This window comes from Haliotis rubra, unplaced genomic scaffold (genome assembly GCF_003918875.1).
Source record: "Haliotis rubra isolate DU_JTF1 unplaced genomic scaffold, ASM391887v1 Scf405, whole genome shotgun sequence".
Lineage (NCBI taxonomy): Eukaryota > Metazoa > Mollusca > Gastropoda > Lepetellida > Haliotidae > Haliotis > Haliotis rubra.
The window spans coordinates 713,086-726,419 of NW_025767086.1; the positions used below are offsets into that span (position 1 = coordinate 713,086).

Genomic DNA, 13,334 nt, shown 5'->3' on the forward strand with positions numbered 1-13,334 from the left:
TATCAACGATTTGATAGATCAGGCCCCGATTTCTCGAAACAAACTTAAGTCTGAGTTTTTACTCAAATTTGAGAAAACGCAGGAAAATGCATTTCCCAGAATAAACTCAAATCAATATTAAACTCAAACTTAGTAGACAATTTGAGTTTGGTTGATAGATAACTTAAGTTGTTTGGGCTTTTATTATTTAAAAAATGCAGTTAAGTAAAAACTTAAGTTTGTTTCGAGAAATCGGGGCCAGGATGGCCAAATTCTTTCATACCTCAATTTCAAAAATAAATACAATATTTCCTGTAATTATTTTTAACATTTTACGGGGTAAATAATGCCTTGAATGAATATTTAAATGAGTTTGATTCTGATGATACTACCCCATTAACAGCACCAGTGTAACCATTTAATATTCGTTTGCTCCTGAATAGCTAAAAGAGCTCAAAATACTACTATAATGTTTTATTAGGATCCAAGTTTCAGAAGACTTCAGCCAATCAACAATGGGAGAAAGATATAGTAAAACAATATACATATATGGAATGGAGGAATATTAATGAAATTCCATTTCGATCAACTGACGGTGGTTTCAATATAGAATTATTAACCGGATCCTTCCAGTTGGAAAATATTTATTTAAGATTGGATACTTAAACTCTCCTGTTTGTACAACTTGTGATAAGTTCATAGCAGATATTAGTCATGTTTTATGGATTGTGAAATTGTGAACTCAGTCTGGATTGAAGTCCAAAACTGGATAAACAGCAAGGCGGAAATCAATATACAGTTTACTAAAGAAACAATTCTGTTGGGCTTTCCTTCAAAATGAAATGACCCGTTAAACGTAATCTGTCTCGTAATAAAAAACACAATTTTCAAAGTTTATCTTAAAGGAGGAAACTTTCCTTTGCTTTGATCCAGAGGGAGTTAACAAATTACTATAACATAACAAAAGCCATAGCTTACTCTAACTGTGATGACAACAAATTTGTTAAGTTTTGGTCCAGTTGCCATAAGCTGTTTCTTTCGATGAAACTTTGTTTATCGATGTATGACATTGGTCCAGTTGCCATAAGCTGGTTGTTTGAACCATTCTATTCACTTACTGTTTTCGATGAAGCTTTGCTTTGGCGATGTATGACATTGGTCCAGTTGCCATAAGCTGTTGGTTCGAACCTTCCTATTCAATTACCCCTTTCGATGAAACTTTGTTCCTCGATATATGACATTGGTCCAGTTGCCATAAGTGGTTTGTTTGAACCATTCTATTCAATTACCCTTTTCGATGAAACTTTGGTTATCGATGTATGACGTTGGTCTAGTTGCCATAAGCTGTTTGTTTGAACCATTTTATTCAATTACCCTTTTCGATGAAACTTTGTTTCTCGATGTATAGCATTGGTCCAGTTGCCATAAGCTGTTTGCTTGAACCATTCTATTCAATTACCCTTTTCTATGAAACTTTGGTTATCGATGTATGACGTTGGTCTAGTTGCCATAAGCTGTTTGTTTGAACCATTCTATTCAATTACCCTTTTCGATGAAACTTTGTTTCTCGATGTATAGCATTGGTCCAGTTGCCATAAGCTGTTTGCTTGAACCATTCTATTCAATTACCCTTTTCTATGAAACTTTGTTTCTCGATTATATGACATTGGTCCAGTTGCCATAAGCTGGTTGTTTGAACCATTCTATTCAATTACCCTTTTCGATGAAACTTTGTTTCTCGATGTATATGACATTGGTCCAGTTGCCATAAGCTGTTTGTTTGAACCATTCTATTCAATTACCCTTTTCAATGAAACTGCTTTTCAATGTATGATGTTGGTGAAACTTTGTTTGAACCTTCTATTCAATTACCCCTTCGATATGACATCGATGTATGACATTGGTCCAGTTGCCATCAGCTGTTTGTTTGAACGTTCCTATTCAATTACCCCTTTTGATGAAACTTTGTTTCTCGATATATGACATTGATCCAGTTGCCATAAGCTGTTTGTTTGAACCATTCCATTCAATTACCTTTTTCGATGAAACTGCTTCTCGATGTATGACGTTGGTCTAGTTGCCATAAGCTGTTTGCTTGAACCATTCTATTCAATTACCCTTTTCGATGAAACTTTGTTTCTCGATATATGACATTGGTCCAGTTGCCATAAGTAGTTTGTTTATGAACCATTCTATTCAATTACCCTTTTCTATGAAACTTTGTTTCTCGATGTATGACATTGGTCCAGTTGCCATAAGCTGGTTGTTTGAACCATTCTATTCAATTACCCTTTTCGATGAAACTTTGTTTCTCAATATATGACATTGGTCCAGTTGCCATAAGTAGTTTGTTTATGAACCATTCTATTCAATTACCCTTTTCTATGAAACTTTGGTTATCCATGTATGACATTGGTCTAGTTGCCATAAGCTGTTTGCTTGAACCATTCCATTCAATTACCCTTTTCAATGAAACTGCTTCTCGATGTATGATGTTGGTCTAGTTGCCATAAGCTGTTGGTTCGAACCTTCCTATTCAATTACCCCTTTCGATGAAACTTTGTTTATCGATGTATGACATTGGTCCAGTTGCCATAAGCTGTTTGTTTGAACCTTCCTATTCAATTACCCCTTTTGATGAAACTTTGTTTCTCGATATATTACATTGATCCAGTTGCCATAAGCTGTTTGTTTGAACCATTCCATTCAATTACCCTTTTCGATGAAACTGCTTCTCGATGTATGACGTTGGTCTAGTTGCCATAAGCTGTTTGCTTGAACCATTCTATTCAATTACCCTTTTCGATGAAACTTTGTTTCTCGATATATGACATTGGTCCAGTTGCCATAAGTAGTTTGTTTATGAACCATTCTATTCAATTACCCTTTTCGATGAAACTTTGTTTATCGATGTATGACATTGGTCCAGTTGCCATAAGCTGGTTGTTTGAACCATTCTATTCAATTACCCTTTTCGATGAAACTTTGTTTCTCAATATATGACATTGGTCCAGTTGCCATAAGTAGTTTTTTTTGAACCATTCTATTCAATTACCCTTTTCGATGAAACTTTGTTTCTCGATGTATGACATTGGTCCAGTTGCCATAAGCTGTTTGTTTGAACCATTCTATTCAATTACCCTTTTCGATGAAACTTTGTTTCTCGATGTATGACATTGGTCCAGTTGCCATAAGCTGGTTGTTTGAACCATTCTATTCAATTACCCTTTTCGATGAAACTTTGTTTCTCAATATATGACATTGGTCCAGTTGCCATAAGCAGTTTGTTTTCAATGAAACATATGCTAAATGACATATTATGACATATATGATTTGCTGTACAACAAAAAAAGTGGAAGAAAAAAAAGAAAAAAAGGTGGATAGTGTAGTCTTGACAGTTAAGGTGGATAGTGTAGATGGCAAAACTGACAGTTAACAAGGTGGATAGTGTAGATTGCAAAATCGACAGTTAACTAGGTTTGTGGGGCAGATTCTGGAGGCCTTACAGTTAAAGTAGGTATATACAAGTTCTTTGCCATACAGAAGAAATTATGTAATAGTGAAATCTTCTGTTGTGGACAAACATGATGTCATACAGGTATATCCACACACAACTTAAGTCAGCAGAGGAAGCCAGTAAAATACATAGGGATCTGGGATGTTGGAAACAGATTTCAGGAACATGCAGTGATCAGTCAGCCCTGAGAGAGATGACTTGTGTGTGATATGACAGTGTAACAGTGTAATTTGTATTTTGAGGGCAAGAAGTCTCCGTGTGTTGCAGCTTCTCCGCACACTGGCGACACAGGCCATGTCCAACGCCCAGTACTTCTCTACAGGCAGCTTGGCAAGGGACCAATTCTTCCACTACGGCTTGGCTCTGGATCTCTACACACACTTCACCTCCCCCATAAGGAGATATGCAGATATCCTGGTCAGTCAGTCACTGAATGGTAGTACAAGATAATGCATTAATGCTGCAGATTTCTCACTGATGTACAACTTGCTCTGGGACATTTATTCTTTTCAGATGGGTTTTGCTTTGAGTTTAGAACAAACATTGATAACTTCTTTGTGTGGCATTTTAGAAGCTGGGAAGTACAATATAGACAAAGTTTACAGTGTTAACAAATGGTGTTTCAAAGTCACAGGACATTGGGTCCTGTAAGTTTCAGATGTCTGTCTGACCCATTGAAAATGCACAGGACCCATGGAATAAAATTAAGCACACATTTCAGATTTAATATTTCTTATAATTGACATTGAAATTATTAACAAACATAAATAAGATGTATAAACAGCAAACAAGTGTCACGTGTCACATAAAACAACTTCAGTCAAAGTCATTGTGAAATATAGTCAGATACTTGGGCCGGCGGGTTGTAGACTTCTGTCTGACCGTTGGCGAATCTGCCGGATTTGTCAGATGGTCAGACGCTATTCGTGAACACTGAGTTTATGGATAACAACTTCTTTATTTTGTGAGTGTGAAGTGTAATCAACATTCATAGCCTGGTCAACTCTTTGCAAGGTGCATCGCCAGCTACTGGCAGCCATTGGAGCAGACAGTCACACTAGGTTGCCTAGCAACAAGGAATTGGATGAACTCAGCAACCACATCAATCAAAAGCACAGGGTAAGTTTTCAAATGTGCAGGTGTAGAGGATGTGTGTAGTACATTGGAAGTGCTAGTGCGTGTGTGAAGTGAGGGTTGATAGTCATGTGATCAATTGGTCAATCACTGAGATTATTCATAGATGACATAATGTAGGAAGTAAATACAAGGCAAGTTTTGTTTATAGTAAATTGCAATGCCTGTACTGTAAAATTTGTCTAATGAGACAGATTTTGTCACAGAAAGTTGGGCGGTGGGGTGGCCTGATGGTTACAGCGTTTGCTCATCATGCCGAAGATCAAGGTTTCAAGCCCATTTCTGGTGTCCCCAGGCATGATATTGCTGGAATGTTGTGAAAAGCAACATAAAACTAAACTCACTCACTCACTCACTATTAAGGAAAATTGTAGCATGTACATATTTGGTGTACTTAACCCTCACAGTCACTACTGGCTCACATCAACATTGCATTTGTATTTATAGGCATCCCAGAATTCGCAGAGAGACTCTCAGGACATTTTCCAGGCACTGTTCTTCCGAGACAAATCTCCAACTGATGCAAGCTGCACTGTGGACGCCATCATATTCCAAATCCGAGCCAATGGTGTACTGGCCTTCCTTCCCAGGTACTGTGTGTAGAATCATGTATTGATAATGTAGTATTATGTGTTTTAATATATTCATATAAGAAGACAAAAGGGTGTGATTCTATTTTTCATCCAGAAACCAACTTTCTCCTTTTGTAAACAACTGGTGTACTAAGCATTATTATATGTACTGGTAACCTGATTCAGTGGGAGAAAGCTTAGTGTATTGGCGTCATGGCAACCAGTAATGTCACAATGGTTAGCAAGGCAGTTTCATTGTCTGGTTGTTAAAGGGCACTTTCTAAGTTTCTCTTGTAAGCTCTGGGTCACACAGATGTAAATCTCTGGAATTCCTGACATGAAGCTTTGTGCATATATAAACCTAGGGTTGAAGTATAGCGCCTTTTGCTAAATAGGATAGTATTTTATGGTCATATTTGCTATTTCCGTGGAAACAAATTTACACAGAAAAAGGAGGATCTGTCATCTGGAAATTAGATTGTGAGGTTTTCTTGACATGAACCAGTAAGCCAGGTGTTACACATGTGTTTGCATTGCCCAGGTATGGCATCAAGGGGCCTGTGTATCTGAGAAGCAAGGAAAACTTGGTGGCCATCGCCACGACTGAAGGGAAGTGTGAATGGACTGGTGGCTCCCTCTCACGCACAGCTACTTCTATTACAATTACCTCCCCTTTTGGCAGTCATACATACAAGCTGTTTGACCACATCACAGTAAGTTCATGGCATCCAGGTAACATCTGTAAACTTTCCCTTTTGTAAGTGTTGCACTTTGGACAATAATGTTATAGGTTAGGACAGCTATGTTTTCAGAAAATACAATAAATTGGGACAATTTTATAGGACAGCATGTCCTATGTTTTTAGAAAATACATTAACATATTTTGAATAAATCAGCTTTGTAATTCACAACATCTACATCAGCTCACCTCTTTTCTTTTCATTCCATTTCACATGTTTTACTCTCAAGGTCCAGGTAGAATTTGTCTTCAGCTACCCATGCTTGTCCTATGAGTACTGATGGATTGTTTTGGTCAGAATTTTGACTTCGTTGCAGATCATTGTTTTCCAATTGCATACCATGTTGGAAGGATTTCCTGGCGACTGTGACAAAGGGTCATATTCTCAGTTTGATATGGTCAAAGTAGCGCTGTTTTCTGGGTACATCCTCTGAATTTAATCAGTGTTGCTGTTCCTCAGGTGCAGATAATATTGATCCAATCCAGAGCCCATTCCTCAGCTCTGAAGCTGGAACTCATCTCCAATACTCCCCACTTTGAAGACAGCTCCCAGCATCGAGCAGCAACTAGTTCCAACAAGGCAGACATTATAAAGGTAAATCTAGTCTCCACTCTCCTTACCTGGAGGACAAGCCAGGCGGCTGAGTGGGTTAGACTGCTTACTAAGTGCTGGAGACTTTGTGCTTCACCCTGAAGGTGTGGGTTTGAATTCTGAACCGTACCCACCTTCACCAAAATGTACTGGAATTTGTACTTTACAAAGGGAATGTGATTCGAATTATGACACTTTTGACCTCTTTGTAAAATTCATCATGTATGCGTAGTCATGAAGGTAAGTCTGACCTAACCTCTCCTTCCTAGAAGAACAACCTTCAGCTCTGAGAGACAACCTGTCCTTACAAGGCATACATCATTAAAGTCAGGCTGGTCTTGAATATCCTCACCTTACAAGGCATACATCGTTAAAGTCAGTCTGGTCCTGAATCTCCTCACCTTACAAGGCATACATCGTTAAAGTCAGTCTGGTCCTGAATCTCCTCACCTTACAAGGCATACATCGTTAAAGTCAGTCTGGTCCTGAATCTCCTCACCTTACAAGGCATACATCGTTAAAGTCAGTCTGGTCTTGAATCTCCTCACCTTACAAGGCATACATCGTTAAAGTCAGTCTGGTCTTGAATCTCCTCACCTTACAAGGCATACATCGATAAAGTCAGTCTGGTCTTGAATCTCCTCACCTTACAAGGCATACATCGTTAAAGTCAGTTTGGTCTTGAATCTCCTCACCTTACAAGGCATACATCGTTAAAGTCAGTCTGGTCTTGAATCTCCTCACCTTACAAGGCATACATCGTTAAAGTCAGTCTGGTCTTGAATCTCCTCACCTTACAAGGCATACATCGTTAAAGTCAGTTTGGTCTTGAATCTCCTCACCTTACAAGGCATACATCGTTAAAGTCAGTCTGGTCTTAAATCTCCTCACCTTACAAGGCATACATCGATAAAGTCAGTCTGGTCTTGAATCTCCTCACCTTACAAGGCATACATCGTTAAAGTCAGTCTGGTCCTGAATCTCCTCACCTTACAAGGCATACATCGTTAAAGTCAGTCTGGTCTTGAATCTCCTCACCTTACAAGGCATACATCGATAAAATCAGGCTGGTCTTGAACCTCACCTTACAAGGCATACATCGATAAAGTCAGGCTGGTCTTGAATCTCCTCACCTTACAAGGCATACATCGTTAAAGTCAGTCTGGTCTTGAATCTCCTCACCTTACAAGGCATACATTGATAAAGTCAGGCTGGTCTTGAATCTCCTCACCTTACAAGGCATACATCGTTAAAGTCAGTCTGGTCTTGAAACTCCACACCTTACAAGGCATACATTGTTAAAGTCAGTCTGGTCTTGAATCTCCTCACCTTACAAGGCATACATCGTTAAAGTCAGTTTGGTCTTGAATCTCCTCACCTTACAAGGCATACATCGATAAAGTCAGTCTGGTCTTGAATCTCCTCACCTTACAAGGCATACAACGTTAAAGTCAGTTTGGTCTTGAATCTCCTCACCTTACAAGGCATACATCGTTACAGTCAGTTTGGTCTTGAATCTCCTCACCTTACAAGGCATACATCGTTAAAGTCAGTTTGGTCTTGAATCTCCTCACCTTACAAGGCATACATCACTAAAGTCAGTCAGGTCTTGAATCTCCTCACCTTACAAGGCATACATCGTTAAAGTCAGTCAGGTCCTAATCTCCTCACCTTACAAGGCATACATTGTTAAAGTCAGTCAGGTCTTGAATCTCCTCACCTTACAAGGCATACATCGTTAAAGTCAGTCAGGTCTTGAATCTCCTCACCTGAAAGGACCAGCCCCAGCAACAAGAGGAAAGCAATTCATGTCAGTAGTAAACATTTACAACTGATTATGTTGTAAAAAACGAAGAAACTTTTGTCCTTCCCAATAATGTTGTAAAGTTTTGATGTAGCCACACCCATCATTTCTTGCACATAATATTACCATGTTAGAAAAGCACTGTGTCTGCACAGTATCTTGACTATGGAATGTAATCCCTATCATCATGGTCTAGAAGCCAGACCCCCAAAATGGTGAAGATGTGGTGCAGTTCTGGCGACCAAAGGGGATGTGATTTTTCATAATCTGGAATGATTTAGCTTTGATTTCTGAAGGTTAAAGGTCAATTTTAATAGAAAGGGCATTTAATGAGAAAATATGAGTTGAACTTTAAAGGTAATTTGTCCAAACTTATGTTTTTCTGATTCAGCTATATCATTTGAAGATCACATATACCTTTGGTTGGCATTGTATTCATGAAAAACTATTACAAGGAAACAAAGGTTGGTACTTTGTATTTAGATCAGCAAAATATAAGATAATTTCAGCTCCATGCTTTACAAAGTATCAACAATACTATATATGTCGAAGATACTGTTGAACTGTCATACATATTTGCGTTTAATGACATTCTGGCAGAAAAAACAATTCAGCTGATGTCAGAAGGAGATATATTTTGATAAGTGTCAGTATTGCACTGACATGCCGTGAAACCCTTAAAATTGATGGATAATAATTTGACATCCTAATGAAACATTGACTTCATATCAATTCGTATTTATTCTTCTTATTAGTCATAGTGTATTCCCAGTTGAAATGTTAGTCAATGTCAACACTGTCAAGATCACGGGAACTTGTTTTAAGTCTACATCCACATGCCGAAATACACAACAGGTTCAACCCCTTGCAGCTACACCTTCCTGTACATTGACGTTTACATGCACAGATATGTTGAAGAAGGTCCACGGAAACGATTTAATTTGCAACTTTATCACAGAGGAACAGGAGTATTTGATGAAGATCTATTAGGACAGAAACGCACTGCTTTAAATACAAAACATTAAGTGCCTGCTTTTATGGACGACTCAAAGGAATTCCTAGACAATATTCATTTAAACATCTTGCTTCTACTGTAACTTTCATAAAAATATGCATACCTCGGATTTAGTAATATATAATGTTATACACAAAGGTGTTACACATAGCATGGTCATGACACTATGAGCATCGATCTTCACTAGTGGGATTCGATGGGATGCGTGGACGTCCACTTCTTGGTCTGTCTACGGTGACCCCAGTCTGTCTGTAGCGCTGAATAAGTCTTATAACCGTGACATGGTGGCATCAGAGGGCATCTGAAACATTGTATGTCGACCCCATCTGCAACATCCCAATGGCTCTTTCCCTCTCTTCCGCTGTTACTCGTTGCACATTTCTCGTGCTTGTGTATCATATCATGCATTCTTGGCTCTCTTTATACCCTATAGAATCATTCTACACGTGAAATTGATGCAAATACTGCTTGAATATTGCTACGTTTTGGCGATTGATATTGTTGTGTGTGTAAATGTTACTTTGCAAGCAAAAATGTTAACAAAGATCATTTTCGGTGTTCCTAAACACTTTTGCACAATATCAAAGACACGTTTTATTTGTTTTCACTATTGCAAATAAGCAGAAAATGTTTTAAAAGACTGAATTCATAGGAATTTTTACACACTCTACAACAGGTGTTACTTGTTTTAAAAATTGAAAAATGGTGACTTAAAATGGTTTATCTATGTCTTAAGCAGAATTTTATTTCAACCTTTCTTTTGGACATCTATTTTAAATCACTGTTATTGGTGTATTTCGGCATGGTCGAAAATAGGACAATTTAATCTTCTGAAAAAGATGCAGTTCACCTAAATATGAATGCGTTTGAGAATTTGATTCGTGATTTGCATAAAGCTGGGTTGTTAAGTTGGGTTTTTTTTAAACTAAAACCTTCTAACATATATTTTTATTAACGTAATTCATAGATGGTATGAGGGTAACGTTTCTTTTGGCGTTTAGCGTAGGAACAGTCTTTTACCGGTTACGGTAATCCATTAATTATTTAATCTATTAGAAATGTGGCTTTCCTGGCCTGACACCGGTCGCTGGGACCTTACACATGCCAGTAGTCTCATACTCCAAACTTTCGGCCCAACCCCTCCTGTAATGCAAAGTGAAGCCTGTCTAAACCCCCAAAACTTAAATACCAACTTCTGTGCGTGTATTGAATAGCTGATAGTAATTAAATGTAACTTGACAATTGGCTCTCTGAGGTACGACTTTTGCAGAGACCAGAAAAGATATTGGCGACATACATTCAATAATAGCATTTGGAATGATCTACAACAGATATCATGAGACTGACTATGCATTTATTCATTAACCATTCTCACAGGTTCACAAATATGTTGGGCCAAAATTAATGTTCAGCAACCCATGTTGTAAGAGCGAACTAATATGATCGGGTGGTCGTTCTCACTTACTTGTTTGATACATGCCATCGAATCCCACTTGGGAAAATCGATGCTCATAGTGTCATGACCATGCTATGTGTAACTCCTTTGTGTATATCATTATATATTACTAAATCCGAGGTTTGCATATTTTTATGAAAGTTACAGTAGAAGCAAGATGTTTAAATGAATATTGTCTAGGGATTCGTTTGAGTTGTCCATAAAAGCAGGCACTTAATGTTTTGTATTTAAAGCAGTGCGTTTCTGTCCTAATAGATCTTCATCAAATGTTCCTCTGTGATAAAGTTGCAAATAAGTTAAGACTGAATTGTTTCCGTGGACCTTCTTCAACATATCTGTGCATGTAAACGTCAATGTACAAGAAGGTGTAGCTGCAAGAGGTTGAACCTGTTGTGTATTTTGGCATGTGGATGTAGACTTGAAACATGTTCCCGTGATCTTGACAGTGTTGACATTAACTAACATTTCAACAGGGAATACACTATGACTATTATGAACAATAAGTACGAATTGATATAAAGGCAATGTTGCTTGTGTTATGATGACATGACAGACTCATCATTCTTTGATGAATAAAGAAAGACATCTTGAATAATTGAATTATACATTTGAGAGCTTTCTGTTATGTTGTGTGATTTTAATGATAGTCCAACAGTATCTTTGACATATTTAGTATCGTTGACTATCTAAAGCATGGTGCTGTTACTGTTGAACAGACATTGTGTAATATTTTGCTGATCTAAATACAAAGTACCAACCTTTGTTTCCTTGTAATAGTTTTTCATGAATGCAATGCCAACCAACGGTATATATGATCTTTAAATGTTATAGCTGAATCTGAAAAACATAATTTTGGAAAAATTATCGTTAATTTGTAAAGTTCAACTCATATTTTCTCATCAAATGCCCTTTCTATAATTTTTTTTACCTTTAACCTTACCAAAATACTTTTTGCGATGAGCATATATGTAATATTATTGTCCACAATTTTAAATCATGGTCTGAGCATTCCCAAACTACTATTTTTATTAAAATCGGTCAAACCAAACCAGAGTTATTAAATTAAACCATCTAGTTGTCGATTAAAATATTGCCATAACTGACATGACATGTTGCACCTTAAAAGGGCCCCTGCATGGTAGTCACGCACGGTAGCTGATGACAACCGGCTTCAAATCAAAGCTAAATCATTCCTGATTGTGAAAAATCACATCCCGTTTGGTCGCCAGAAGTGCACCACATTTTCACCATTTTGGGGGTATGGCTTCTAGACCATCAACCCTCCTTCCTCAACTTATCTATTTTACACCCGTTTCCACATTACAGGAAGTCCGTAGTGCTGCTGAGGAGAAGAAATCAGAGTTACCCTCCCCCTGATTTGGGCTCCAACTTCCTTCAGCTGAAGGCTGAGTACGGGCAGTCTGCTGAAAATCACAGCTTGTACTGCTTGTTGCAGTCCTTCAGGGAGATGGGCCTCTCAGTGGACTAAGCTGGGCGTACTTGGAGAATTGACTCAGTGTCAACAACTTGGGTGTACTGGAATCTTGACCCACTGTGGACTTACCTGGGTGTACTGTGAATCTTGACTCACTGTATTAACTAACCTGGGTGTGCTTTGAATCTGGACTATGCTGCTTTTAGCAATATACCAGCAATATCACGGCGGGGGACACCAGAAATGGGCTTCACACATTGTACCCGTGTGGGGAATCAAACCTGGGTCTTTGGCCTGATGAGCAAACGCTTTAACCGCTAGGCTACCCCACCGCCCAGGACTCGCTCTAGACTAACCTGGGTGAACTTGTAGACAGGACTTACTATGAAACAGACAGGACATACTGTGTGTTCAAGTTCTTGAGGGTTATGGACCCCCAGTGGATTTGGCTGGGTGTACTGTGTGGTCCTGTGGGATATGGGGTGGGTGTACTGTGTGGTCCTGTGGGATATGGGGTGGGATGCTCTGTGGATTAGACTGGATGTACTTTGTGTTCCAGTTCTTGAGGAACATGGGACCCTGTGTGGACTAGGCTGGGTATACTGTGTGGTCAAGTTCATCAGGGGATTGACAGTGGACAAGGCAGGGCCTACAGTTTTTTAGGGAGATCATGTTAACCATGCACAGTCAGAACATAGGTTTTTAGGGAGATGGGACTGACCGTGGACAAGGCAGGACGTACAGTTCTTCAGGGAGGTGCAAATCACCATAGATAAGGAAGGCCAAAATGGTATGCAACTCAACACTTTAGAACAGCGACAACAGAAAACGTGTATAATAACACCAAAAAATGATGTATATACTCATGAAATAAATATGAAATAATTATGTTCTATATATACAAGGGTCAGTCAAAATGTAGTCAGCCTCACCTAGAAAATGATACAAATGCAGCTGTTTATTGTTTTATTTTTCTACATATTATTAGTCAACCTCAAGCAAATTGGTTTTGCTATGTTTCAGCTTCACGATCCCCATTTTGTTTAACTTTTATCTAGGTACTCCCAAAAAACGCTTGGGAGATTGGTAGA

At 38.4% G+C, this 13,334-nt stretch overlaps 1 protein-coding gene across 1 annotated transcript in view; it reads left to right on the plus strand.

The window, feature by feature from the left end:
* The window catches only part of LOC124287698 (DIS3-like exonuclease 1), a 35,252-nt gene extending 22,955 nt beyond the window's left edge, over positions 1–12,297 (plus strand). Inside the window, 7 exon segments of the mRNA XM_046724217.1 lie at positions 3,764–3,913; positions 4,511–4,615; positions 5,078–5,220; positions 5,744–5,915; positions 6,402–6,536; positions 12,135–12,179; positions 12,181–12,297. Coding sequence (XP_046580173.1) covers positions 3,764–3,913; positions 4,511–4,615; positions 5,078–5,220; positions 5,744–5,915; positions 6,402–6,536; positions 12,135–12,179; positions 12,181–12,297 — 867 coding nt within the window.
* Positions 12,298–13,334: the final 1,037 nt, after the last annotated feature.